The 26,849-nt window shown below is 48.5% G+C and overlaps 1 protein-coding gene across 7 annotated transcripts in view; it reads right to left on the bottom strand.

Annotated features, from left to right (window-relative positions):
- NTM (neurotrimin) overlaps positions 1-26,849 on the bottom strand; it is a 965,686-nt gene that overhangs the window by 652,404 nt on the left and 286,433 nt on the right. For 3 of the 7 annotated variants that reach the window (XM_055095115.2, XM_055095116.2, XM_055095118.2), the window contains exon 2: positions 22,567-22,686. The exons of the other annotated variants lie outside the window; for them this stretch is intronic. In XM_055095115.2, coding sequence (XP_054951090.1) covers positions 22,567-22,621 — 55 coding nt within the window. In that variant the 5' untranslated portion in view covers positions 22,622-22,686. The remainder of the gene's footprint in view (positions 1-22,566; positions 22,687-26,849) is intronic. 7 annotated transcript variants of the gene reach the window in all.

The raw sequence follows: 26,849 nt of genomic DNA, 5'->3' as shown, positions 1-26,849 counted from the left end.
ACGCTGACATACACAGGGAGATATACACACAGACACAGAAACACACATGCTCACACACACAGGGAGATATACACATAGACACCGAAACATACACACTCACACACACAGGGAGACATACACACAGACACAGAAACACACATGCTCCCACCACACACACTCACAAACACACAGACACAGATGCACACATGCTCCCACCACACACACAAGGAGACATACACACACATGCTCCCACCACACACACAAGCACTCACAAACACACAGACACAGATGCACGCATGCTCATACCCACACACAAGGAGACATACATCCAAAGACACATACACATGAGGAGACATACACAGAGACACACACATGCTCACATGCACGCAGGCACACACAAACACACAGACACAGGCGCACACACACAGAGACACAGAAATACACACACACAGAGATACACAGACACACACATGCTCACACACAAGGAGACACAAACACACAGAAGCACACATGTTCACACACACAGGCACACACAGATACAGACAGACAGACACAGAAACACACACACACACAGACAGGAGCACGCATGCTCACACACACACAGGCACTCACAGACACAGAAAAAGACAAACACACAGACACAGAGGCACACATGCTCACTCACAGACACATACACAGACACAGGCACAGAGACAGACACAAGCATGCTCACACAGGCACTCACAGACACAGACACAGGCATGATCTCACACACGGACACAGAGGCACACACACAGGCACTCATAGAAATAGACATAGGCATGATCTCACACACAGACACAGAGGCACACATGCCTACACAGACATGCACACACAGGCACTCACAGACACAGAGACAGACATGATCTCACACACAGACACAGAGGCACACATGCCTATACAGACACACAGACACACACACACACACACAGACACATAGACATAGGCATGATCTCACACACAGACACAGAGGCACACATGCCTACACAAACATATGCACACACACAAGCACTCACAGACACAGACACAGGCATGATCTCACACACACACACAGAGGCACACATGCCTACACAGACACACACACATACACATGCACAGGCACTCACAGACACAGGCACAGGCATGATCTCACACACAGACACAGAGGCACACATGCCTACACAGACACACACACACACACACAGGCACTCACAGACACAGACACAGGCATGATCTCACACACAGACACAGAGGCACACATGCCTACACACACACAGGCACTCACAGACACAGGCATGATCTCACAGACACAGAGGCACACGTGCCTACACAGACACACAGACACACGCACACAGGCACTCACAGACACAGACACAGGCATGATCTCACACACAGACACAGAGGCACACATGCCTACACAGACACACAGACATACACACACACACAGGCACTCACAGACATAGACATAGGCATGATCTCACACACAGACACAGAGGCACACATGCCTACACAAACATATGCACACACACACAGGCACACACAGACACAGGCATGATCTCACACACAGACACAGAGGCACACATGCCTACATAGACACACACACACACACACAGGCACTCACAGACACAGACACAGGCATGATCTCACACACAGACACAGAGGCACACATGCCTACACACACACACACACAGGCACTCACAGACACAGGCATGATCTCACACACACAGAGGCACACATGCCTACACAGACACACACACACACACACAGAGGCACTCACAGACACAGACATGATCTCAGACACAGAGGCACACACGCCTACACAGACGCACACACGCACAGGCACTCACAGACACAGACACAGACATGATCTCACAGACACAGAGGCACACATGCCTACACAGACAAACACACACATACACACACAGGCACTCACAGACACAGACACAGGCATGATCACACACAGACACAGAGGTATACATGCCTACACAGACACACACATAGGCACTCACAGACACAGACACAGGCATGATCTCACACACAGACACAGAGACACACATGCCTACACAGATGCACACACACACACAGGCACTCACAGACACAGACACAGGCATGATCTCACACACAGACACAGAGGCACACATGCCTACACAGACGCACACACACACACAGGCACTCACAGACACAGACACAGGCATGATCTCACACACAGACACAGAGGCACACATGCCTACACAGACGCACACACACACACAGGCACTCACAGACACAGACACAGGCATGATCTCACACACAGACACAGAGGCATACATGCCTACACAGACACACACACAGGCACTCACAGACACAGACACAGGCATGATCTCACACACAGACACAGAGGCACACATGCCTACACAGACGCACACACACACACAGGCACTCACAGACACAGACACAGGCATGATCTCACACACAGACACAGAGGCACACATGCCTACACAGACGCACACACACACACAGGCACTCACAGACACAGACACAGGCATGATCTCACACACAGACACAGAGGCACACATGCCTACACAGACGCACACACACACACAGAGGCACTCACAGACACAGACACGGGCATGATCTCACACACAGACACAGAGGCATGCATGCCTACACAGACACACACACAGGCACTCACAGACACAGACACGGGCATGATCTCACACACAGACACAGAGGCATGCATGCCTACACAGACACACACACAGGCACTCACAGACACAGACACAGGCATGATCTCACACACAGACACAGAGGCACACATGCCTACACGGACGCACACACACACACAGGCACTCGCAGACACAGACACAGGCATGATCTCACACACAGACACAGAGGCACACATGCCTACACAGACGCACACACACACAGGCACTCACAGACACAGAAACACACATACACAGACAAGTACATAGACACACACATAGACGTGCTCAAATCCATAGAAAAGTTCATGTTATTAGGTATTCCCATGTTTCTCTAACAGCCCATATCTGGTATCTTTTCCGATTCATTTTGGTAAAATCCAAAATGTCAATTTCATGAGCAGGCCAGCCCTTGGTGAGGGAGGGCAAGGTGCTGTGACGGCCAACACAGAGACGTAAATACCAGAGAAGGATGGGGGGTCAGGGCTCCTGGACTGTCTTTGTCTGGGTTCACATCTTGCAGTCACCCAGAGAGCCTCATCTCCCCTTGTCCAGGAGGGATTTACTGAAGCTCGATAAAAATCTGCCGCTGAATATTGCTATAAAATATCGTTCTTTCTCAAGGCACTTCACTCAGAGAATCCTAAACTAGTAGATTCACCTTTGCATGACTTTGTTAAAAACAAAAAAGGAGTTAGTCAAACATCAGCACTAGCCTTCTCCATCGCAAAGCCCATGCCTCGAAATTCTCCTAACAAACAGTGGTTCTCAATGTCAGCCTGCATCAGGGTGACTGGGAGGGCCGTCAGAACCCAGCTCTCTGGAGCTCACCCCAGAGTTTCCAAGTCAGTATTATCTGTGGTGAGACCCAAGATTTTACATTTCAAAGAAGTTTCAAGCGATACAGATGCTGTAACATTTTTACAATATTTCTTACTACCTTACTAGGGGGCACTAGTTATCTAGAAGCCATCAGAGGGAAATGGGAGAAACTGGACACAAATGGCAGAGGGAGAAGCATAATCAGAGGCACAGCGATCAGCTCCTGGGAGAGGCACCGCTGAAAGCTGGGCAGGCAGCATGCCCGCACTTCTGTGTCCACGCCCAGAAGTGGACATTATCAATCAATCACGGCTGCCTATCTTGTGGAGCCCAGACTTGGCTTTGGAATCCTTCTCAACCCAGTACCTTCTAAAGGCCGTAAAAATGATTGGGATTGGCAGGCACAATGACAACCCTTTCCTCCATTTGATCTAGAGTTTGGGCTTGACTCCACAGGCACCCCCTCCCTACTTCTTTCCATTGCACTTTCTTCTTTTCATGCATGGAACGCCCTTCTGTGTCTTTGCACATGGAGGCTATCTGGACTCAAGCACAGGGGAGGAGATGGGTGAAGAGCTGGAGGGAGCAGGTTCTGATGTGGGAGGCAGCAGATTCCCAAATATCAGGGGGTCTGACTTCCATCTGTGAGCAGATCATGGAGCAAACGACGGTGGCCTAGAGGGGATTCCAGCCCTGAGTGGGCACAGAGCATGAATGGAAAAGAGAGTGGACAGGGACAGCAGCTGCTCTCTCTGAGCACTTTCTCCAGAAATGAGATATTTTTTATTTTAAAAGCAATCGTGTAACATGATAGCTGCAATAACTATGATAAAATGATGTCAGAGGAAGCTGTGTGCAAGAAGACGGACGTGTTAGCTGAAGGTAGCTGCCTGTGGGGCTCCTGAACCACTCTCTCTCCATGCACCGATGTGCAGGCCCCGCCCCGGACAGCCTTGTTCTAGCCTCGCTTCTGGCCATGCCTCTGCTTCACACGGAGCGTCAGAAGTCCAGACACGAGAGGCTCAGTCATAGAAAGTGGACAGATCCAGTGACAACCTCTTCCCCAAGGTGGAAAAGAAACAGGAGCTCCAAGGGCTCTTGCCAAAGAAAGAGATGGGAGGAGAGGGAGAGAGAAAGAAGGAAGAAAAGAGCGATGCCTTTGAGGAAGTGTGATATGTAGCAGCATTGGGCAGTAGAATGTCTAAAACTCCCAGCCCCAGTAGTCAGGCCTTTCCTGCATCTCACAGCTCCAGACTGGGAGAGGGAGTACGGGAGGAAGGGCAGCTGTTTCAAATGCTCCTCTTTCTCTGCCATGATTAAGCAGGACTCAGAAGACCTTGCCCTTGGGGCCTCAGCTGCCCTCCTGGCTTCTGTGTTGAATAGAGCAGAAATACCAGACAGCAGAAAGCTGAGTGGTCAGCGCTGGGCCAGACCTGGGCACTGCCCAGAGCCAGAGGGCTGAGCCACCTACCCCTGTGATGGTCAGGCCATCCAGCCACCAGACCCCACTGAAACCCACATGGAGACAACTCAGGAGTGCCCAGGGTGTGCCCTTAGAAGGCTGTCCAGGGCCTCATCAGCACATGGTCAGGCACCTGTGTTCTCTCCTCCCTCAAACCCCGGTCCAGTCTGGGCCCCAGGCAGGAAAAGGGAGACAGGGAGTTTGTTACCAGGGGCCCCGGAAGCTGCAATGTTCGTGAATTCCTTAGTTCTCCAGCCTCTTCACTTCATCAAGTCAGTAAATAAATAACGCTGAGAAGGTCGTGGAGGGAAGGGTGACTCTGGAGCCTATTAGCATACATCTGCATATCAGTGAAGAGACAAGGTCCTGCTTCAGGAGAGCTGATCACTTGCAGATTCAAATCAACCCTGTGACTTTATAGTAGGGCTTGCTGACCAGCTGTGTGTCACAAGGCTCTGTGTTATAGGGCCACCAAGGATGGCATAGGAGGAGTGGAGGGGACAATGATGCCAGGCCTCTGCAGGGCACTGGTAATGTGCTGTTCAGTCCTGACATTTCCTGACTGCATGAGGTTGAGCAAATGGCATAACCTCTCTGAAACTCTATCTCTGCATCTTAACATATTGCTCATAGGAACTTTCTGGGTTCTTATGAGAATTTGGGCTTCTCTTGGCAAAGCGGTTGACCCTCAGTAAATGCTCAATAAGCCATGGACATTGCTGGTACCAGAGGCTTTGGAAGTGGGCACAGAGGGATCACCACTTGACAACTGGAGAGGAGCTCAGGGTCATGTGTGGCTGCATATGCAGCCGTCCTGCCTGGCCAGCCTGGCTTTCATCTTTCCCCATAGTTTTCCTCACAAGTTTTTCAATCTCACTATGCAGTTCTAGCTTCAGGCACCTCGCTGATATGTTAAAAATAAATAATAAACGATTGCATTGGTCTAGCACTTTGCTAGAGTTTATTAAGGGCTTCTACCTATAATATGCCATGTCATTCCCAACACTGCCACGAGAGGTCCTCACTGCAGAGAGGAGGAAGTGGACCTCCACGGGAGGCGGGTGATCTGCGCAAACTCCAATGGCCGGAAGTGGCAGGCAGACTTCAGGCCTTGAGCATCCATTCCTGGCACTCACTGCCTCCCACATAAGTTGTGCTTGCAAGCAGGGCAGGGCTCGGGGACCTGAGGCCACCAGGGCACAGAGTTCCTCCTATCCCACCATACGGTTTCCATATGTATTAGATGCCAGAGGCAGATCCAGCTGCTGGTGATTTGGGCAACATCTGAAAAGCGCCCAACACTACCAATCAGTCTGTCATCATCGAAAATGTCAGTGTCAGGAAAGACAAAGGCAACAGCACTGCTCCAGATACGAAGAGTCTAAAGAGATATGGCAACAGAACGCAGCTAAGTGGAAGGGTCCATCGTGGGGCGACTGTAATAACAGACATTATTCAGACTACTCCAGAGGCTGAAGTGGATCTGGGCTAAGTCTCTGGAATTCATGCCTTGTGTTGTGGCTGTGGAAGAAGACGCCTTGTTCTTACAAGGTGCATAGTAAATATGGAGGGAAGCTGTTCAATACACTACTTTTATTACATTTTTGAAGGTTTAAAATTTTCAATGAAGAAAAAGTGCACCAGGCAGACTTCTTGAGCAAATCTGTCTCTCCAATGGCTAATTGTGGTGCCTGAAGGCCCATGTTAAAAAATTTAATTATAGACTTCCTGAAAATATGGAATTGTGAAGGTCGTCTGATAAAACCTTCTGTCTCTTACGTGCTCCCTCCACTATGTGCATACGCAGGTTCACAGTCACGCATGCATGCGCACACACAGGCATACCCCCGCACATGCATGTACACAGGCACAGACACACACACACACACACATACACACATCCTCAGTGCTAGAAAAACTCCAACGCAGCCCTTCACTTCTTTGGGTAGCTTAGACCCTTAAAATTTCCTTTATATTGAACAGATTGCTCCCAAATAACTTCTGTCCATCGGTCTTGGTTTTGTTTTATGTAATTATACAGAAAACATCTCATTCCTTTTCTACCAAACAGCACTTAAATATCTGAAAACAGTTATGTGCTCCCAAAGCCTCCTTTTTCAGTTTCTCTTCCCTATGTTCACCTGTTTTGAGACAAAATGGACCTTTGTGTCTTCCAACAGCCTCTTGCTAAAAATCAAATTCTCCAGAAGAGAAAAGCAAGGGTTCAGGTTCAAGTCTCTCATTTCAAAATCTGGCTAAATGTCAGTCCAGCCCCATGGTGACATGGACCTACCAGCTAAGTTTCCAAGGGGGAAACCACTGGTCCCAGGGGTTTGCTTGCCAGTCCTCTCAACACCAAAGGTGAAAGCCATGAAAGACTCTCCCAGATTATGGATCTGGACCCCAGTCCTTGCCCCTGGAAGCAAAGTCAAGCAGAGGTCTGGGCTTTTCTCTCTTCTAGAAACAGGGCCATTTTCTTTTGGGGGATTTAAATGGAAAACATCCTCTGCCTGAAGTCTTGAGTCACCTTCATCTGAGACGACACACAAAACCACAGACAAAATGCTGGCAGAGGGTCTTCTGAGTCAAGGCCCTCTGTGGAATTTCGTACTCAGACAGTCTGTGGGTGGAGGGTCACATGATGAGAAATGTACAAGCTTTGGAGTCCAAGCTGGGTGTGAATTTGGTCTCCTCTAGGATATAGCAGCTGTGAGAACTCAAGTAAGCCGCTCAGCCTCCCTCGGCCTCAGAGTCTCCTTTGGTTAAAATGAGATAATCCTACCTCCCTTATTGGGCTGTCATGAGAAATGAAAGAACAAAAATGCAAATTCTCTTGCTCATAGTAGGCACTCAACAAGCAATGATTAATTAATGCAGCCACCATTCCAAAAAGGTTATAACAATGCATTTGGCAAAGGTTCAGTCTGTATTACTGGTTATGTAGGATACTAATGAATTATTATAATAACATTTGTGAAATCATATCCTAGCCAGTAATAAGAATTTAAAAATGTGTTGGGAAAACCACCCGTGATATATTGGGTTTGAGCCAAGAAAGCCAGTCGACAACAGATGAACTACTCTGCTGTTTAATACACTTAATAAAACAGTGTAGCTGCCCGAAATTGCTGTCTTGCTAAACAGAAATATCCCAAGGGTTTAAACAGAAAAGATAAATGCTCTCTTCGTCTTATACAAGAACCAAAGTAAAGATGGAACTGGGGATCTGGAAGCTCAGGCAGGATCAGGAAGATGGGTGCTAGGCGAAAGTTGAGGTCTGCTCACCTGGGCTAAGCATTTGAAAAGAAAAGAGTCTTCAAATATGGTGGGATGAATGCAGGAAATGGGACTTTGGAATCCATCTGGCACGCTGGGAGCTTTCTTTTCTAGCAGCAAGTGAGTAGCTGTATGAAGATCCAGATGAAAGGGAGAATATAAGACCAAATTCTGTAAACTATGAGCCCCACATCTTGGTCCCTAATCCATGCATGTCTTGGAGCTGCAATGAGTTTATGTGCCTGATAACCTATATCCCGCGGGGAAGGTTTTTCTCTCTTTCAGAGAGTTTCAGAGAAGCAGCGTTACAGGTAACCAGACAGGGAAATCAAGCTTGCAAATAACAATGGCAATATTCTTGTAACTGCAAATGGGAACAATAAGGCTGGTTCTGTTACACTGAGCCAACACCAGATTCATGGGAACCAGAAAAAGACTACAATCATAGCACTGAATGACTTCAAATGAAATGAAGCAATCCCACACAAAGAGTTCGCTTGCCCGACTGATACCAGCGAGTGGCCAGCTCTCTGGTGTTTCAGCATCCTCAAGGCCAGAGCATCCCAGCTGCAGGGAAGCAGAAGCACCATCCAGGTCATGCTGATCACTTTACAGGCGACAAGCCAAGACCCACTAAGGACGTGCAGCCGCTAAGCCACAAACACCAAACTGAGCTTTAGGATTGAGCTTTCTTCCTACTATACCAGCCTCTCCTTTTCAAGAATGACAGCCCTAGGAGTGACAAGAATGTCTTGGGTAGAGAAGGAAGACTTTTTATGAAGAGCATTCCTTTTCAGTGAGCTCTTTCCAGTTTCAGTGTAGGCGGTGGCCAAGCACTTGTGCAGCACGTCTGCTTCTCTGGGAAAGAGAACGTGTGCGTGTGGCACTACTTCTCATGGCCACGCGAGGGCGCCCGCACCCCGTGCTAGGACCCTTCCTCCTGCCTACCTGCCCACCCCTACGCTGTGTGTATATGTTTTTTCCATGAGGTCAGGAGTATCAAGGTTGTAAAATAACATATTTTCACTTGCTTTCTTCCTACATCCAAGACATAGCATTTCTGAAGTCAATTATCTCCCCGAGTTGCCATCATCTCCCCACCCTCTTTCTCTTTGTGCCGCCTTTCAACCCATCAGAGTCTGACACCAACAGACGGGGGAGTGGGGGTGTGGGCAAAAATGAATTTATTTTTTCTCACTGGTGATGTCAAATCCTTGTTCTGGCACTTTGTTTTAAAAGGCCTTCTGCAAACGTGAGATCTCTGTTCTCCAGCCTCAGGAAGGAGAGCCGAGAGAGTAGAGGGCTGCCATGCTGTCTACAGACGGTCTCAGGTGTCACCTGGGCCCCCCAAGGTACAGGTCCCTTTAGTACCATTTGTCCAGCACTACTCCTAGTGAGGGATGGAAGAGCATTTTTGCAGAGTTCCCAAAAGCAGACAAAATTAGAGCAGCAAGCATCACCTGCTAACTGTATCACGTCACTGTCTGGCACCATATTTAAATGCAAGCTTTGTCCAGAGGTGGGCAGGTGACCCAGATGACAAAGAGATAAGAAGAAAGACACACACATTGAAACTCATACACACAGACAATGAGGACACAATTTGCAGTTCTTACAAAGTACAGGCCTGGGGCCTGGCAGAAAGGGCCCTGTGATCCTTTTGGGGCCACCATAATGCCCTGCTCAGAGAAGGCCAGCAGCCTCCCTTGTCCTCTAAGGTAGGCATCCTACAAAGTTAGTGGAAATGGACTGGTCAACCGCAAGTCTCTCCACTCAGGAGCCCACAGGCAGCCCTGAGCATCCCCATGGTCACCAGCTGTACCCCAGTGGGCACCCAGCAAGGGTTCTGGGGTCACCTTCTTGATCCATTGTTATACTCACAATTTACCACCAGAAACCTCAGGAGTTTTCTGACCCTCCTGCCCTCCCTAGCCCTCTCCATCCTCATCTATTGGCTGTACCCCAGTGGGCACCCAGCAAGGGTTCTGGGGTCACCTACTTGATCCATTGTTGTACTCACAATTTACCACCAGAAACCTCAGGAGTTTTCTGACCCTCCTGCCCTCCCTAGCCCTCTCCATCCTCATCTATTTTTAGGCTAAAGCCTAAAATAGACAAGGAACGAGGTCACTCCCCACCCCCACCCCGGCACCGTGGTCTTCTCTGTTTTAAGGGAAATAGACAAGGAACACGGTCACTCCCCACCCCCACCCCGGCACCGTGGTCTTCTCTGTTTTAAGGGAAATAGACCAGGAACGAGGTCACTCCCCACCCCCACCCCGGCACCGTGGTCTTCTCTGTTTTAAGGGAAATAGACAAGGAGCACGGTCACTCCCCACCCCCACCCCGGCACTGCGGTCTTCTCTGTTTTAAGGGAAATAGACAAGGAACACGGTCACTCCCCACCCCCACCCCGGCACCGTGGTCTTCTCTGTTTTAAGGGAAATAGACAAGGAACACGGTCACTCCCCACCCCTACCCCGGCACCGTGGTCTTCTCTGTTTTAAGGGAGATAGACAAGGAACACGGTCACTCCCCACCCCTACCCCGGCACCGTGGTCTTCTCTGTTGTAAGGGAAATAGACAAGGAACACGATCACTCCCCACCCCCACCCCGGCACTGTGGTCTTCTCTGTTTTAAGGGAGAACTTATCACAAAGCCTTTCTTTTGAAGGCCAGAAAGAAGAGGCCAAGGCTGGTCCCTGGCTATTTAAATTCCATAAGCCTCCACAGAGGCCCTACCATGTACCAGGAGTAGTTAATACCTAAGTAGAATTGTGTCCCTTTCCTATTGGCACCAGAGTCTAGTGGGAAAATATGTATATGAATAAACATTCTGTCATACAATTAATGCCAGCCTACAGCACCATGAACAAGACAAGGTGGGTTTGAGCCTGGTCTGATGGGTGAATAGGAAGAGGCCAGGCCGAAGAGAACGGCCTGGAATCCCAGGGAGACTGAAAGGGTGAGGCACTGCAGCTGTCGGGGTGTCTGATGCGGTTTCCTTGGAGCTGCAGAACCACACAGCGCTCATCCAAACACGCCCACGCGTGCTTCGTGAAGCAGGCCCAGTGTCCTCGGTGGGGGTGCGGTGCCTTCAAAGGAGGCTCATTTGCTCAAGTCGCCGCCTCTGCCTTCACCTGGCCCCAGAAGCCTGGCTCGCTGGCATCCCTGCCTGAACCCTCAATGCATTTGGGCCTGTGCTATGCTTTGAGGCCTCCCCAGAGGGGGAATGTTCAAGGGTCCCCTTGCTGCTCTGCTCCTGGTGGGGAGGGAGGGACAGCACCACACAGGCTTGTTCCTCCCACGCCTGCCAAGAAGGCTGGTCCTCCCGGACCCATGGTGTGGAAAGCCGAGTCCACTCCAGAAACAGGCAATTTGTGTAGAAAGACAAAGAGAAAGGGATGTGCACGCGGAGAGGAACACAGCGAGGGCACGCTGCGGGCCCCTGACCATCTGCTGCTGAGTGGCGGTGCAGCCAGGGGGCAGCCAACAGCCAGCCCAGTGCTCTCAGGTGGAGCCGGGACAGAGGCCTCTTTGTCCCTGAGCCAAGCACCTGCTGCTGTCCAAAGTTTGGAGCCCCCAAACCTTGACTTGGCCTTCAGAGGGGCCTTAGCTCTCAAACCAACAAATATCATTGCCTCCACCAGCGTCCAGGTCATTACTCTCAAGCGAGCTCAGGGGACACACTTCTCTTTGCCACTTTCGATGCCACTTCTTTGATCGACCACTGTCGATGGGCGCTTTGTCACTCTCCAGTGGCCTGTGAATTAGCCCAAGGCCTCTGCTTCCTATACCGCTGAGTCTTGGCGGTTCTCACAGGGCTCTGAGCCATTTGCCACCTCTGCCAAGTCGCAGATATGCCCAGCCCAGCGTGGGCTCCAGAGGAGGGTGAGGGCAGCCACCGGTAGGCCCTGCCAGCCCAGGGCTAACATTGATTCAACCGCATTCTCTGCAAGCCCAGAGCTGATAAGGCCCAGGCAAGCAGGAGCTGTGGTTGATCCTGTGAATATGCAGGTAACGTAGAAGGATGGAGACAGGTGTCCCTGGCCTTCCATAAATAAATTATGCGTGATGGGGTTGGGCAGAGAGGATGAGTATAGACGCCAGATAGCGCCCCAGGGAGGCTAGGGGTGGAACTGGCCTTCTAGGCTGATTATGCCTCTGCCTGGGGGAGATAGAAATGGCTCCTTCCTGGCTCCATAAAGTTGCTGAGTGCAGACCTTACCTAGAAAGGCAAGGGCCAAAAGCCTCCTAGCAAGTTCTTGAGCAGAGCCTATTGGGCAGCAATTCCTGGCGCTTTTGCTTGGAGAGAAACAGGGCTGGGAGGAAGGGTCAGAAGAAAGATGATGGGGGCAGGAAACAGAGAAGGGAGGATGGAGTGAGAAAGGACAGAGCAGGAGGAAGAGGGGCATCTGCCGACGGTGAAGCAGAGGGAAGGACATCTGTTTTCAGAAGGGGCTGGGGGCCACATTCCCTGGGAGCCTCCTGGGCCCCAGGCCTTTAGCACCTACTGAGTGAATACCTAGGATTGCTCACAGAGGGAGCAGAGGGGAAGGGGCCGGCTCTGATCACACAGCCACCTCGCCCGGCAGCGTCAGAGGTGGTTTTAGCTTAGATCTGAGGCCTCCAAGAAGGGCTATGCCTCTCGGACAGCATCCATGTCTGAGAAATGAACCTCCCTGACCCAGTGGGGTAGAGGAGCAAGTGAGGCAGGGAGGAGAAGGGGACACAGTAGTCCTAGCCCTTGACTCTCAGGCCTCCTCGCCTTGTCTCCTGCCCCAGTACCGCCTGTCCATTTCCCTTGGCCTCACCCCAGCCCCACTATAGCCTCCATTCCAGGTAGAGACTGAGCAGCTGGCAGAGAAGGCCCAGCCCCAGCGGAGCCCTGCTTTCCAAGCCACGTTGCCACAGCACTCAGAAATGGGAATGAAACAGACAGCCATAGAATAATACATGAATGCAGACATGTATTCCTTAGCAAAAATAAATCAATGTATAAGAAAGAAAGAAGAAAGAAAGAAAGAAAGGCAGGACAGAAGGAAGAAAGAAAGAGAGAGAAGGAGAGAAAGAAAGAAAGAAAGAAAGGAAAGATTTGAGAGCAATTTTTTTTCTATTTTTCCTTCTTTGGTTCATTTTGCTTAAAACCTCTGAGCCCACTTTTTGCCAAAGGGGATGAGGGTGGAGTGGGTACTGGACGTGGCAGGAGAAGAGCTTTTGGGGCGCCTTCTGTTATCTTGGAGCGAGGCAGCTGATGTGATATTTTAATAGGGAACTCATTTTAATAGCCTACAAATGAGGAGTCAGAGACAATTAAAATTTATTTCCAATTAATTGTTTTTTCTTCTCTCATTACCAAGAGTTGCCAGTCAGACACCGACAAAGCCTTCAAAACAAAAGCAGCTCCCAGCCTCCGCTTCAGTCGGACGCCACCTGGAAGGAGGCTCTGGAGAGTGCCAGCATCTTTGCTTCAAACTTCTCTCCCTTCAGCAAATGACTTATCTGGCCCCTTTGCGGGCAAGAGATCGCTCAAATCTTCAGAAGCTGGGACCCTCTAAGCCGTGAAGTCACAGACAAGTTTATTACCATGGCGCTGCAGGATACTTTTTTATAGTTTTAATACTGGTTTATTTGCTCTCCTGAGGAATGGTCTCAGCAACTGCATTTCTTGAGACTGATTTAGCTTCCTGTCTTTCCCCCGCTGCCTCCCTTCTATGCTGTGACCAAAAACCCAGGCTATGACAAACAGCCTGAGATGACAGAGCCTCACCTGAGCCTGGAGCCAGAAGCCTCGGTGCCCCCACCGCTGAATTGCTGAGTGACGTTGCCCTCCCCCCTCACCTGTGCAACAAGGGAGCCTCCTTCAATGCCCGTAACATGCCCCTAACATGCCTTCCAGCTCTACAACCTTCACTCTGCATTCAAAACACATTATCAATGGCATCTATGAAGCACTTAATGGATGCTAAGTCTCTCACATGCACACCTCACTTAATGCTCATAAAAAACCTCCTTAAACAGATGCCTCTGGTAGCCACCAGTTCTCAGAGCAGGAAACCAGGCTACGGGACTTTTCCAATCATGGCGAGCCAGGGTTCCAGCTTGGCTGATTCCAGAGCCTGACCTCTTAACCTCTATTTCCTCCATGGTTTTGATCTCTGACCCCCTTTAACATGCCAGAGTTCCTGGAAAATCCTCAGCCTTGTTCTCTCTCTCTCTCTCTTTGGATGGGGGAAACTTCTAGTTAAACTCCTCACCTCATCTGGATCTGGATGACTAGAGTGGACAGCCCTGAATGACCAACCCTACGGGGCGCAGAGAAACCGGGACAGGGACTCTACCGCATCTTTCCTGGTACAAAACCCAGAGGGGCGTGGTGGCTTCCCCAAGCTCCAGCCCCTTTCGAAAGCAGAAAGCTGTGCTCCCCCTACCGGCCACCACCAGTGGAACAAGTCTCCCCAAGGACTAAAGTTCTCACTGAGCCTTACTTTATTATTATTGTTATTGTTGTTTGAAATGCCTCGTAATAACTGGGATAGATTTCTTAGGAAGCCAAATAATGGGATGCATTTCCACCCTGGCTTTATAATTAACGTTTGCATCATTTATCTTTCGTGGAAAGATTATTCTGACTAACGAGGTTCTGGGCCACTAATTCATTACACTGCCTTGTCACTTCCTGCTCCTTCTTATTACCCAGAAATAGACTCATTAGTCAGAGTTCAATGACAGGGAGAAATTGTGTTCCTTAATTTAATTCCCTCACTCACTTCTGGGCCCCATGTTTGTCTGAAATTGGGGATTAGAAGGGGGAAGAAAGGAGTCATCTTAAGTCTCTGCTTTAGACTCATTATATCCTCCCCCTTGTTCCTATCCAACAGGGAAAGGGCCAGGAGAGCTTGCTGTGGTGGCCACGCGGGTACTGTCCTTTCTCCATTCAAAGCTACAAGCGGGTGAGGGGCCACAGCCTAACCACTTAGGGACTTGTAACATATAATCAAGGTTTTTTTTTTTTTTTTTTTAAATCTCCACTCACAATTAGTAGTACTACCTGGGAATACTTAGGAATATCCAGGCATTGCTGATAGTAAATGCTGTAGAAGATATTTATTTACAGATAGATAGATAGATAGATAGATAGATAGATAGATAGATAGAGGTAGATATACATGCACACATATATGCATGACACAAAGTGCTTCCAAAGTCCTCTGCCACAAGAACGTAAGGTGATATAATATAGACACTAACAGCCCAGGCTCGTGTTCCATTGGCATGAGTTCAAATCCTGCTTCTTCTCATGTGAGTTGCAAGGCCTTGTTCAAGATACTTAACCTCCCCTGGCTGCAGCTTCTCAACCACAAAATAGGAATGACAAAAGCTATCTCTCATCATTATGAGGCTCAAGCCGCACAAGGCACCAGAAGTGGATTGCACAGTGTGCGGCAACTATGACTATTAAGAACTTGGAAGACAGGTGCCCTTGGAGTTCAACTAATCAAAACCCAGCAGTGGGAAGAGAGGGTGTCTCCAGGCAGTGGGTCCCAATCCTGGCAGCACAGAGTAGACACCTGCGGATGCCCAGGCCCACCCAGGCTGTTTGAGTTGGAATCTCAGGCATGTGGGAAGGGCGTCCATGGGTTTAAAAGTTCCTGGGTGGTTCTAAGGTGAGATCAGGGTGAGAAGCCCTCAAAGTCTCAAGGTCTGCTCAGGGACGTTTCACTCCTGGGCTATTCCTGTTGACAGAAGCATGAGGCTGAACACTTGCTCACTGCTGTAAGGCAGGAAACTTTCTCTGGGTCCCTCCATGACCAGGATTAGTACTCACATGGTTCCAGGTTCCGGGAAGCTCACTGGGGGCAAAAGAAGGTGTATCACCTGCTGTCATGGGGCTGCTCCCCTACTGGGGAGCTGGAATCAGAGCACCAATGAATGCTTACATACAAAGCAAAACAAATGCATGGAAGAAAAAGGGTGGATTCAAGGGTGAGCACCCAGCCTGGGGATCAGGAAGGCTTTCCCAAGGAAGGGTCTTCGGTTAGAATTATTAAGGGTACTGAGGGTCACCCAGTAACAGAGGGATCAGAAGTGCTTTCTAGGCAGAAGGAGTAAGGACTACGGCAAAGCCCAGGTGGCTGGAACAAGAACAACCCACAGAAGAGCAGAGTTAGAGAGCAAGCAGAGGCCAGGATCCACAGGCTTTGTAGATTCTGCCCAGAATTGGGGTCCTCCTCTTTAAGGGAAAAGGAAGCTTTTAAATGAAGGAATCCCAGGTAGGGCACAGAGGTGGGATGGCAAGATCCAATAAGCCAGCCCTGAAACCCACTTACTTCCTTGCAGCATAATTGTGAGGACCAAGGCCATGGCATGGAGCAAAGGGCCAGCCAAAGCACTCCCCCTCTGCTAGGGTCCCCTAGGCCTCCAAGTCAGTTCCTTAGAGAACATTGCATGGCCCCAGACCCCAATGCATGGGGCTGAATCGCTCAGATGTGAGACCTGGATCTTTACTCACCCAGCCACAGATCAATAGCTCAGCTTCCAGAAATGTTGATCCCAGCCACAGCTGGAAAAGAATGCCCTCATCCCTGGTAAGTCATCCCACTGGAATGGTAGTGTGTCACCAGCCTTTAGTGAGTGCAGCTTTGTGAGTCCTTCACCAGGACCCTGGCCGTCTCTGTTGCACTGATCTTATCCATTTGTGGACCAGAGAGGCTGAGGACTCTGTTGTGGGTCGGGGACTCTGGGAATGTCATCCAGGGCTACTTGGCTTTCAGTCAACCTCTGCCCAGAGATCATAGACATCTCCCATCTCAGGATGTCAGAAATGGATGTGTTTGTCGAGTATGTCTCTTCATTCTGGGATCCTCTGTTCTGTGAGGGGTGGTTATAGCCATGGCTCCAATGGGGTAGGCCAGGCTGGGGGCAGTCAGGTGGTCTCCTGCCCTCGCAACGCCTTGTGCATTTGTGGTATATTATGGTCAATGATCTCCTCCTCAGTGAAGCTAGTCATTAGAAGTGAATCCATGAGTCTGGCCGTAGCTGTTTGTAACCGTTAAGTTTCATGGAAATAAAGGAACCCTCTGGCAATTATAAGACAGGAGGCAGGGCGAGGGGCAGGGTGTGGACGTCTCATGAGCCATATTCTATGGCACTGCTTCTCCCACAGCAGTAAGGCTAAGGAGTGATAGGCAGGGTGAAGGGTGAAGGGCTGGCCTCACTCAGTCACTTGACCATGGGTTGAGGAATTCAATAGCCCTGGGCACTGAATCCTCAGAATAGATGTGTTGTCTCCAATTACCAGAAGAAAAAAATACAACAGACTGATGCAGTGACTTTAGTGAATATGTAGCCTAATATATACCACACATTACAACATCACATTTACTGTGTATTTTTATTCCTATGACCATTAAGAGAAATTGAGTCAGCAAAACTGGATATCGAGCAATGTGTGTCTTAAAATATTTATCATTCCTTATCTCAATTAATTTTCAAAACAGCAATGAGATATATATCATACCCATTGTACAGATAAGGAAACTGGGGATCAACATGGGAACTTGACAAAAGTCAGGCAAAATACGGTGGGGTGGGAATTTGTCTCACAAGCCTGCCTCTTTTCCGTGGCCCACGGCCAGTTCTGCTTGTTCCCAGACATTGGGACTGAGTCTAGATGAATGCATTTTGTGACTTTGTTAGTTTGCTAGAGCTGCCATAATAAAATACCATAGACTGGGTAGCTTAGACAACAGAAATTTATTTCCTCACACTCTGCAGGTTAGAAGTTCAAGATCAATGTGTCAGCAGTGTCAGTTTCCTCTTAGGCATCTCTCCTCGGTCTTCACATGAACTCTCCTCCCTGTGTGCTGTGTCCCAATCGCTTTCTATAAGGACATTCGTCATATTGGATTCGGTCCTAGCCATATGACCTCTTTTTGCCCTAATCACCTCTTTAAGTATCTCCCAGTACAGTCACCTTCTGAATTACTGGAGGTCAGGACTTCAACATGTGAATTTTGGAAAGACCCTGTTCAGCTCATAACAGTGACCAAACAGTATGGACAAAGCTCTTTATCCTTCACTTGCCAGGGATCTGTACTTGGCTTTCCACATCAATGCAATCACTGTTTACCCAAAATATTTGTTACCCTGTAGTACAAAAAGGTTTACATTCTGAATGGCTGGGCAAATGTCAGGATTAAGATAACTCACTCCAGAGATGAGGCGTGGGAAGGATGGGTAAGAGGAAGCCGCTGTCTCCAGGTGTCAGCCTTGAGAGGGGATCCCTTCTTAATTTCTCTGCGGGACAGGAGGGGACGCGTGAATGCCACTGGCAAACACAGATGGCATTTAGAGCACGGTTCTCCCCAAGGCTTGGTGGGTACCCATCCGTGGCTGCAGGAAGCAGTTCCGTGGGTTCTGTCTCCGGTGCCCAGCAGAAGCGTGGAAGATATGGGCTCCAGGAGTTCAAAGTCAGCCACACACGAGGATGTGCCAAGTGATCGTAGTCCCTTTGTTTAGCTTCTGTGAGTAACAATCGTCCCTTTATTCTGTCTGTCATTAAAGGATGGCAACAGATGTAAAAGAGTGGCTTTTAAATGTTGCCGGGAAAAGGAAATATTAAAATCTAAAAAAAAAAAACAATGGAAGAGAGCAGTGGCCCCCTTCTGACTCATGGCATTCTATAATCTCTTGACTTTGGGGATAATGAACTACATCTCAAATCTACTTGGTTTATTTTACTAAAATTATCAAATTAACATATAGGAAGAAGACACGGGAACCGCAACGTATGGCGTGTGTTCATTTGGTACCAAGCACTGGGGATAGACAGCTGGAGAGAGGGGGAATTTAATTTCCTGGGGCCCATACGCCTCTGAGTGATTGGCAGGCTAATTTTGCTCTCCACTAGGCCTGGTATTGAAAGGAAGTGAAGATGCAGAAAGCTGCCAAGAACTGTTCCTTGTATTGGCAAAAATTCTAGACCTCATTAGAAAAATCAAGAACTAGATTCAGAAATTTGGAAGGCTATGGTGAGAGGGGATTTTTCAAGTAATGATAATTATTAAATATTGTCAGAGCATCCTTTTATAGGTACTTGGTCTCTGGTTAAGCTTATGCAGTATTACACTACCATGCTTCTGTCCCATGTTGAGAGGTTCAGAGAACTTAATAAATTGCCCAAGGGCACACAGCAAATTGGTAACAGATGCAGGCCTCAAACTGGGTTCTTCTAAATCTGGGCCCAGCTCTTTGTCACCTCCCTGTGCTGACTGCACTGGAGCCCTGTCCAGAGAGGCCTAGCAGTCAAGAATTTGGTTGCTCTGCACAGCTAGAGGGGAGCGAGCCCAGGGTGGTCCAAAGACTTTCCTTTCCTGTCACCTTCTGCTCTTTTGGGATAGAATTTTCATCCCAAAGCAGTTAAGTGCACAAATACTGTAGTCAGATAGACACAAGCTCTAATTCAAGCTTCAAGGTCATGTGACCTTGGGCAAATTATCTCATCGCTTTAAGCCTGGATTTTCTTGTTTGTAAGAAGAGGATGATAAAACCAGTATCATAGAATTACTTTGAAAATAAGAAATCTGTGTGTGTGTGTGTGTGTATTGTTTAGTAAGACGTCTGACACTTGGTAAGCCTTAGCTAAAAAAGAAAAAAAAGGTAACAAAAACATCCTTGTCCAAAGAGAGAGTGGGAACCCCAGCAATCCTCAAAGCCGGCTTTGCCAGGGCTGCCAAGGGCGTGACTTGCTGTTGAAGACCACAGAGTTCTTTGTTTCCATCTCTGCTAGAAGCGGTGCACACAGTCCCCCTCGCACTCACTGCTGCTCCCTCAAAGCTAGAGAACCAGAGCTGAGAAGCAGAAACCCTCTCAGTGGCCTGGCCCGTGCTGCAGACAGACAGAGAGGTCAAGGAAGGCCTCAGGACCAGAGGCAGAGGGAGGAATGGAGTGAGAGAGATCAATGCTGGACCCAAGATGATTAACTGTGCCAACCTGGGGCACTGGCGCTAGGGAGATGGTCAGATCGATGGATTCCAAGCAAATGAAGAGCCTGGCGCATTCGGCAGCCAAGCTGTGAAGTTAAACACAGCGACGGGGCCAGGCGTTTGGTGAGCGATGAGGGTGATGAAACAGGACACATATATCTTGGGAAACAACACTGAGAGGCCAGATCTGGTTCTGAAAAATGTCTTTGCTCCTTGTCACCTTTCAAAGGCAAAATCACAGCTCTGTGAGTATGCATGTAGGAATATGAATGTGTGTGTGAGCACGTGCCAGTGTTTGTGTGTTGGGGGGGTGTGCCTGTAAACACTACACCTTTGTCCTCTTATTCCACCAGGGCCCAGTAGTGCTGGGGAATGTGTTGTTTATTAGGTAGGTGCAAATAGAATTTCATTCCCATGGTTCTGAGAATCATAGCGTATTAAAACTATTCAAATATATCCCATGTACTTATATGCTCTGTGGAAAATGTTCTTGTAAAATTAACATATACTCTATTACCTCCTTATTAATAGGAAATTCTGAGGGACTGCCTTCATCCATCACAATAAGCTGGGCCCCTCAGCGTTTCCCGCCCCAAGCTGACAAGGCAAGTTCTGAGGTCCACAGGGAGCCAGGAGGGAAGGCCGTCTCTTTTCATCCATGCAATGCCTACGCTATGCAGAAAAGGGAGGACCTCAAGACCAAGAAGCGATTATGTTGCAGCCCTTCTTCTGTGAACACACTCAAAAACACATGAATGTTCCCGCTAAATCAGTGACTCCATCAACCTTGATCCACAGGCCTTGGCTGTGGCAGAGGGACTGCAGGAAGCCACGTGGCTGAGAACCCACCTTCTTATTACCATGTTGGGCAGTTTCTAGGAGTGCTTCCTGGTTTCAGATTGTCTTCCCTTTCAAAGCAGGGTGGGGGTGGTGTAAAGCCCTTGCTCAGGCTAGGAGCCAGATACGTGGCAGCTTAATTTTCCCCATTATGCAGGGCAAATACCAAGAAGAATTCCCAGGTGTGTCTGCAGCCGTGAAAATGTGACATGAGTCACAGTGTCTTCGGAGGAAATGAAAGACCACAGGACGGGGACATGGCATCATGAAAAAAGATGCTTTGTGATTTTCAACATATGGTGACACTTTTCCTAATTTAGAGGGGGAAGCTGGGTTTTGAGTTTTCTTTTATCTCCCCTCTTTGTTAAAAGCAAGAGAAAGAAGATTTAAAGAACATCTGTGTATTCAAATGATAGAAATAGAATTATACACTTTCAAAAACAAGTTCTAGTATTTTTGTCTCTTTCGAAGATTTCCGAAGCCTATAGATTTCTCTCGTGTTTGCGAGAGCATTTCCTCTGAGACCTTAGACATAGTGTTGAAGTTGAAATTGTTTTTGTCTTTTTCCCCTTTCTGTTAACCCAGCCCCCACTTCATTCTGTTAATCTCTTTTAATTGGACATAAGATAAGACTGAGTATGCTCGATATTTTTATTGAATTGAGTTTTATGTTTCCAGTCTGGATTTATAGACTGTTAAATAGAATGTTTTATGTTTCTCTCTCTCGCAAAGAAAATAACAAATACATGTGGGACAGAGCCATCAGTCAATTATATCAGTGGATTGTTGGCAACTCACAGGGGGAAAAAAAAGAGCATTTTCACTCTACTCTTAGGAGAAAGCAATTATATTTAAGAGCAGTAGAAAGCCAAAACTAGCCTGGAACTTCAAAACGCCTTTCTTGACTGACCAAGAAAAGGTACAGTGACTACAATGACAAACCAGCCCCTAGCTCTTTTAGAAAGCTACCCTGCCTCATGCTAAAGAGAAAGTAAGTGATGTTTCAGCCTCGGCGACCAGGCAGGAATAGAAAAATACATTGACAGTAGTTGGATAGACCTTAAAATTAAGTAAAAATTTCTTAATATACAAGATCTCAGTTTTCCCACAAACCTCCTTTCTGTCCAGAAATTTCCATGCCATTTACTGCCTGATCATGTCAGGAATGACGTTCTTCCTTGTTCTTGATTTTCCTTCCTGGAATGTTTTAATCCTGCCTCTCCAGAACACTTTTCCCTACTTCCTCTAGGCCCTACTCACAGCAATGTCGCTGACACATAGCATTAGCGTGCAAAACCTCAAATCCTTTCTGACTTGGAACTTCACCCAGGAAAGACCTCTAGCAAAAGTGCTGGCCATTGTGTCACAGGACAAACCCCTTTCAAAGAGCAAAGCCATCATCATCTCAAAAGCCACAGTCACCACCTGGACCTTCCGTCCTGAGGAAAGGAATCTCCACCGAATCTGGGGGGAAGACCCCCCCCACCAGTCTGTGCAAAAGATGAAGAATTGAGTATGCACCTACCTGTGCCCTTCCATTTCCACCTCTTCCCACCTTCCCCGTTTCTTTTTCCGTTCATTTTTTTTTCCACTTTAAAAACATCCAACTTTGCCTTGGGGATGAGCAGAATGAAATGTCACTTACCTATAAAAAGAGACAGAAGAGAAAGCCATGCATCACATTACACACAAGTTCTTTGAAATCAAGGCCAGCTTCCGACTTTGAAACTGTAACAATGAGTGAATATTATTTTTTCATCCTACCTTTCTATATTTAATGAAACTCAGGATTTTGCAAGTAGCCTATCCCCAGGGCCCAGTCTCCCTTCGTGATTTTCCTTTTGTTTCTTTGCCTCCTCCATCCCTGTTCACCACCCTAGCCCCACACCCTCTGTCCCCGCTTCATGGATGAAAGGTCAGGAAGGAATAAGGGGGGAGGGGTGCACAGACCCAGAGATCAAGGCCAGCCCTCAGATGTGGGCAGCAAGGTTTCGAGGCATGAGGAGCCGCTTTTCACCTCTTTTCTCACAGGCCACAGAGATGGGACCCAGGGTCAGCCCCGGCTGGTGCCTCTCGGGAGGAGGGAGGAAGGTCAGCTCCCCGCAGGGTGATTTTCCACCTGGTGGCTTCCGGGCTCTTTCAAATGACTCTGCTCTGAGTCTTCCTCCTCTCTCCCTCCCTCACCCTCATCCCCTCAGCCCTCCTGGTTTGGGTGTGAATGAATTCACCCAAGGTCTCCATCCCCCTCTTCATCCTGCAGCATCTGTCTTTCAGACCTGCTTCTACAGAAAACCTCATTATTGCAGCACCCTGAGGCCAAAAACCACCTGAATGGGTCATTGTGTTCAGTCCCCTGCCTCAATACAGGATGCAAACTGGCCCACCCGAGTCCTACGGGACACTTTGAGAACCCTGAGATACTGAGTCCCTGCCTTGCCCGGCTCCTGGCCACAGAGGCTCCCTGTCTTCATGCAGCAAGCTCCTTGTGGCCGACTGATTCGGTTCTGTTGGCTGCAGGGAAGCCAGGCTCTGAGCATTCTACTTGCAAGGACAGCCGCTCACCCACCACGCTATGTAGCGGATCCTTCACGTGCTCACATATTGGAAAATTGGCTTCAGGGTCCTGCCAGTGTCTTCGTCTTCTTATGCCTGAATAACTCAGTTCCTTTTAGACTCTTCTTAAAGGTTTCAGTTTTCCATCTTTCCTCCTCCAAGCTCCTCTGAGACCCTCCGTGGAGGACAGCTCAGAGCTGAGCCCTGGAGAGAAAAGCAGCCACGTGTCCCCCGATTCTGTTGCTGCATCCCCCAAAGAGATTTCCAACCAAGATGCTCTGCCAGAAACGGAATTACGGTCAAATATTGCATCCCGATCACATTGGTATGTTAAAGACTTGGAGAGGGTTCGAGATAAAGATCTATGCTGAAACTTTTCCTAACGGTATTTGACTCAGAAATGTTTCTTGCTATATATAAATTAAAACACCGTACTTCAGAAGGATGACTACTTTTTCTCTCATTATGAATGTAAAACTAAATACAATTGAGTTGGTATTATCACAAGCAGTGGCCAGAGGACCTTGAAGTCGATGGCCCGGCCACCATGCCCTATAGAAAGCCTGGGCTGAGGGCTCAGCATACAGGGTCTGGCTCAACTCCCTCACCCAGTGTGATGAAGGGCCATCCCCTTGCTCCCTGCAGCTCTCTCACCTGTGAGATAGGAGGACCCTGAAGCACCCTGCACACTAGGATGTGGTGAGGCTGCAACGATACTTTAAATGTGCTTTGCAAACTGTAAAGAGCAAAACACTTTAAGGGTCTGTGGTGTCAGTGCCTCTGTTCTTGAGGCCACACTCGTGGGAGAAGAGATCACTTGGCCTCAGCTGCCCTGGGAGCTGGTGAAAAATGTGTGATTTTGACTGTGGTCCGCCAATGAGACATCAGAGGCAGCAGTTGCTTGAATACTTCCCCTGCTCTGGACCCTGAGGGAGGGAACTGATACCAGAGGTCTTTTCTGTCTTTAGTATCTACACCTACATGTCTTCCTCTATTGCACAGGGATGCTCTCTCTGCCTTCTCAGTGCTTACATCTATTTTTTTTTTCGTTTTGGAGTCTCACTCTGTCACCCAGGCTGGAGAGCAGTGGTGCGATATCAGCTCACTGCCAACCTCTGATGCCCTGGTTCAAGCGATTCTCGTGCCTCAGCCTACCGAGGAGCTGGGATTACAGGTGCCTGCCACCATGCCCAGCTAATTTTTTGTATTTTTATTAGAGACAGGGTTTTGCCATGCTGTCCAGGCTGTTCTCTAACTCCTGACCTCTGGTGATCCGCCCACCTTGGCCTCCCAAAGTGCTGGAATTACAGGCGTGAGCCACCGCGTCCGGCCGCTTACGCCTTTTAAAGCTTCTGATTCTGCTGTCTCTGCTCTGTGGCTTTGCATCTGGGCAAGTTTCTCTGCAGACCGGGAACCTCTAAGTCGGGGGAGGAAAGAGAGGTCGCTGAATCAGAGCAAGGCATGCCGTCCTCGTCTGCGTCCTCTATTACTCTTGAATAAGAGAGAATGCGAGGACATCAGCATAGTGCCGTGTCCATGTAGGCTCACGAATGTAAGAGCTGCACCACGTGGGTGTGGAATGTTAACAGTTGGGGAGGCTGGGGCAGTGGGAAAAGGGGTCTATGGGAATGCTCTGTATTTTCCCCTTATTTTACTGGAACCTAAAACTGCTCCAAAAATAAAGTTTATGAATGAAAACAAATTACAGGCCCTTAAGTTCTCATTCATTCAAGAAAATCTTCTCAAGCACATTCTATGTGTAAGTCCCAGAATAATTTCTTATTGAATAGGAGAATTCTGAGAGATGACTGCATTTTCTGTGTACGGTGGACAGAATGGAAGAAATGGGACTAAGATCCTAGCCCTGGGAGAGACTGAAAACTTAACGGAAAGAGAGCAATATGCCCATAAAAAGTTAGGGAAGTAGAAAACCATGTGGTCCCACGATTATCTCCCCACCCCACCCCTTTATCTTGGCAAACCTTATCTACAATTGAAACCCAGCTTAAGTGCCACCTGGCCCCTCAGGTCTCTTCAGAGCTCACCTCAGAATGTGTCACTCACATCTCACTCTTCCCCTCATACTCAACAGCTTGCTGCCTGCCTTGCCCTGTGGTTCTGTTCTGTTTTGCCATGTATTTGAGTCTGCTGTTTCCACTCTGCTCCTACATTTTGACTTTGCAACCCTGACAACATCTAGCCCAGGGTTTTCTGCAAAATGAGTTGTAAGAAAGCTCGAGGTTTCCAGACCTTTGTGAATGTGGAATTTGCAGATAAGAGATTGTGGGTCTATACACACTACTGTGATATGCTGAGATAGTGCTGGGATTCCAGCGATAAGAGATATGATGCCTGCCTCCTTATATCCTGGCAAGGCACACAGATAAGTAGGTGCTGAGCTGTAATATAGCATCCTATTGACAAGACAGAGGTAGGCATGGGGTGTTCTGAGGAGACAGAGGAGAAGTGTCTTCTAGTTTGGTGCTAATAACAATACAAAGGAAAAACAAACTGGAATTGGTGGAGACCATCAACAAAAACTTCGCAGAAGAGGCTGGCCCTTTGCGAGCAGCTACCTGCTGACATGTTTCATTAAAAACACTAGTCCACCCTCTGCTCTTTATTCTTCCACACCAGGGAAAGCTTGCCTTGTTTTTCTCCCTTCCTGCATGGCATAGTTCTTCTGCCATGGAATTCCCCACTGACCTTTCCCAAATCGAAGGCTGGCCTCAGATGCTTTCCTCTCCAAAGGGCTCAGAACCCTAGGCAGCAGCTAACTCTCAGACTGGGCCAGTGCTTGATGCTGGGCCTCCACTCAAGGGTCCCCTCACCTGACCCATTTCGATGTTTTTTTTTTTTTTTTGGCTGGTCTTTATAGGGCCATTGTAAAACCACAAGTGGAAACAGCTCAACTGCTCAAAGAGGGTTTCATCTGAAGGGCTTGTCCTTCTCCAGGCCTGCCTTCCTCCCACTAACAATGCAGAGAAGCACTTGGTTAACCCCCTCAGTTCCAGAGCCAGGGACACTCCTCAGCCTCCGAGAGCTGAGCAACAGTGCCAGACCACCACGGTGGCTCACAGAGCACAGATGACTCGGTCAAACATAAAAAGAGCAGATTCCACGTGCAATTCAAGTGCTTTCTGCAGAAGTGGGTCATCTTCTTGGGAAGTGTTTATAGTGACAGTTGCATACCTACTCCAAACTTGGACCTAGACTAGCTCTGTCTCAAACACCCTCTCTGAAGACTTCTGGGCC

The sequence above is a fragment of the Pan paniscus genome, chromosome 9 (genome assembly GCF_029289425.2).
Source record: "Pan paniscus chromosome 9, NHGRI_mPanPan1-v2.0_pri, whole genome shotgun sequence".
In the NCBI taxonomy this organism is placed as follows: domain Eukaryota; kingdom Metazoa; phylum Chordata; class Mammalia; order Primates; family Hominidae; genus Pan; species Pan paniscus.
Note: the sequence above shows the minus strand (reverse complement) of the source record. Positions and strands in the feature narration are given on the sequence as shown.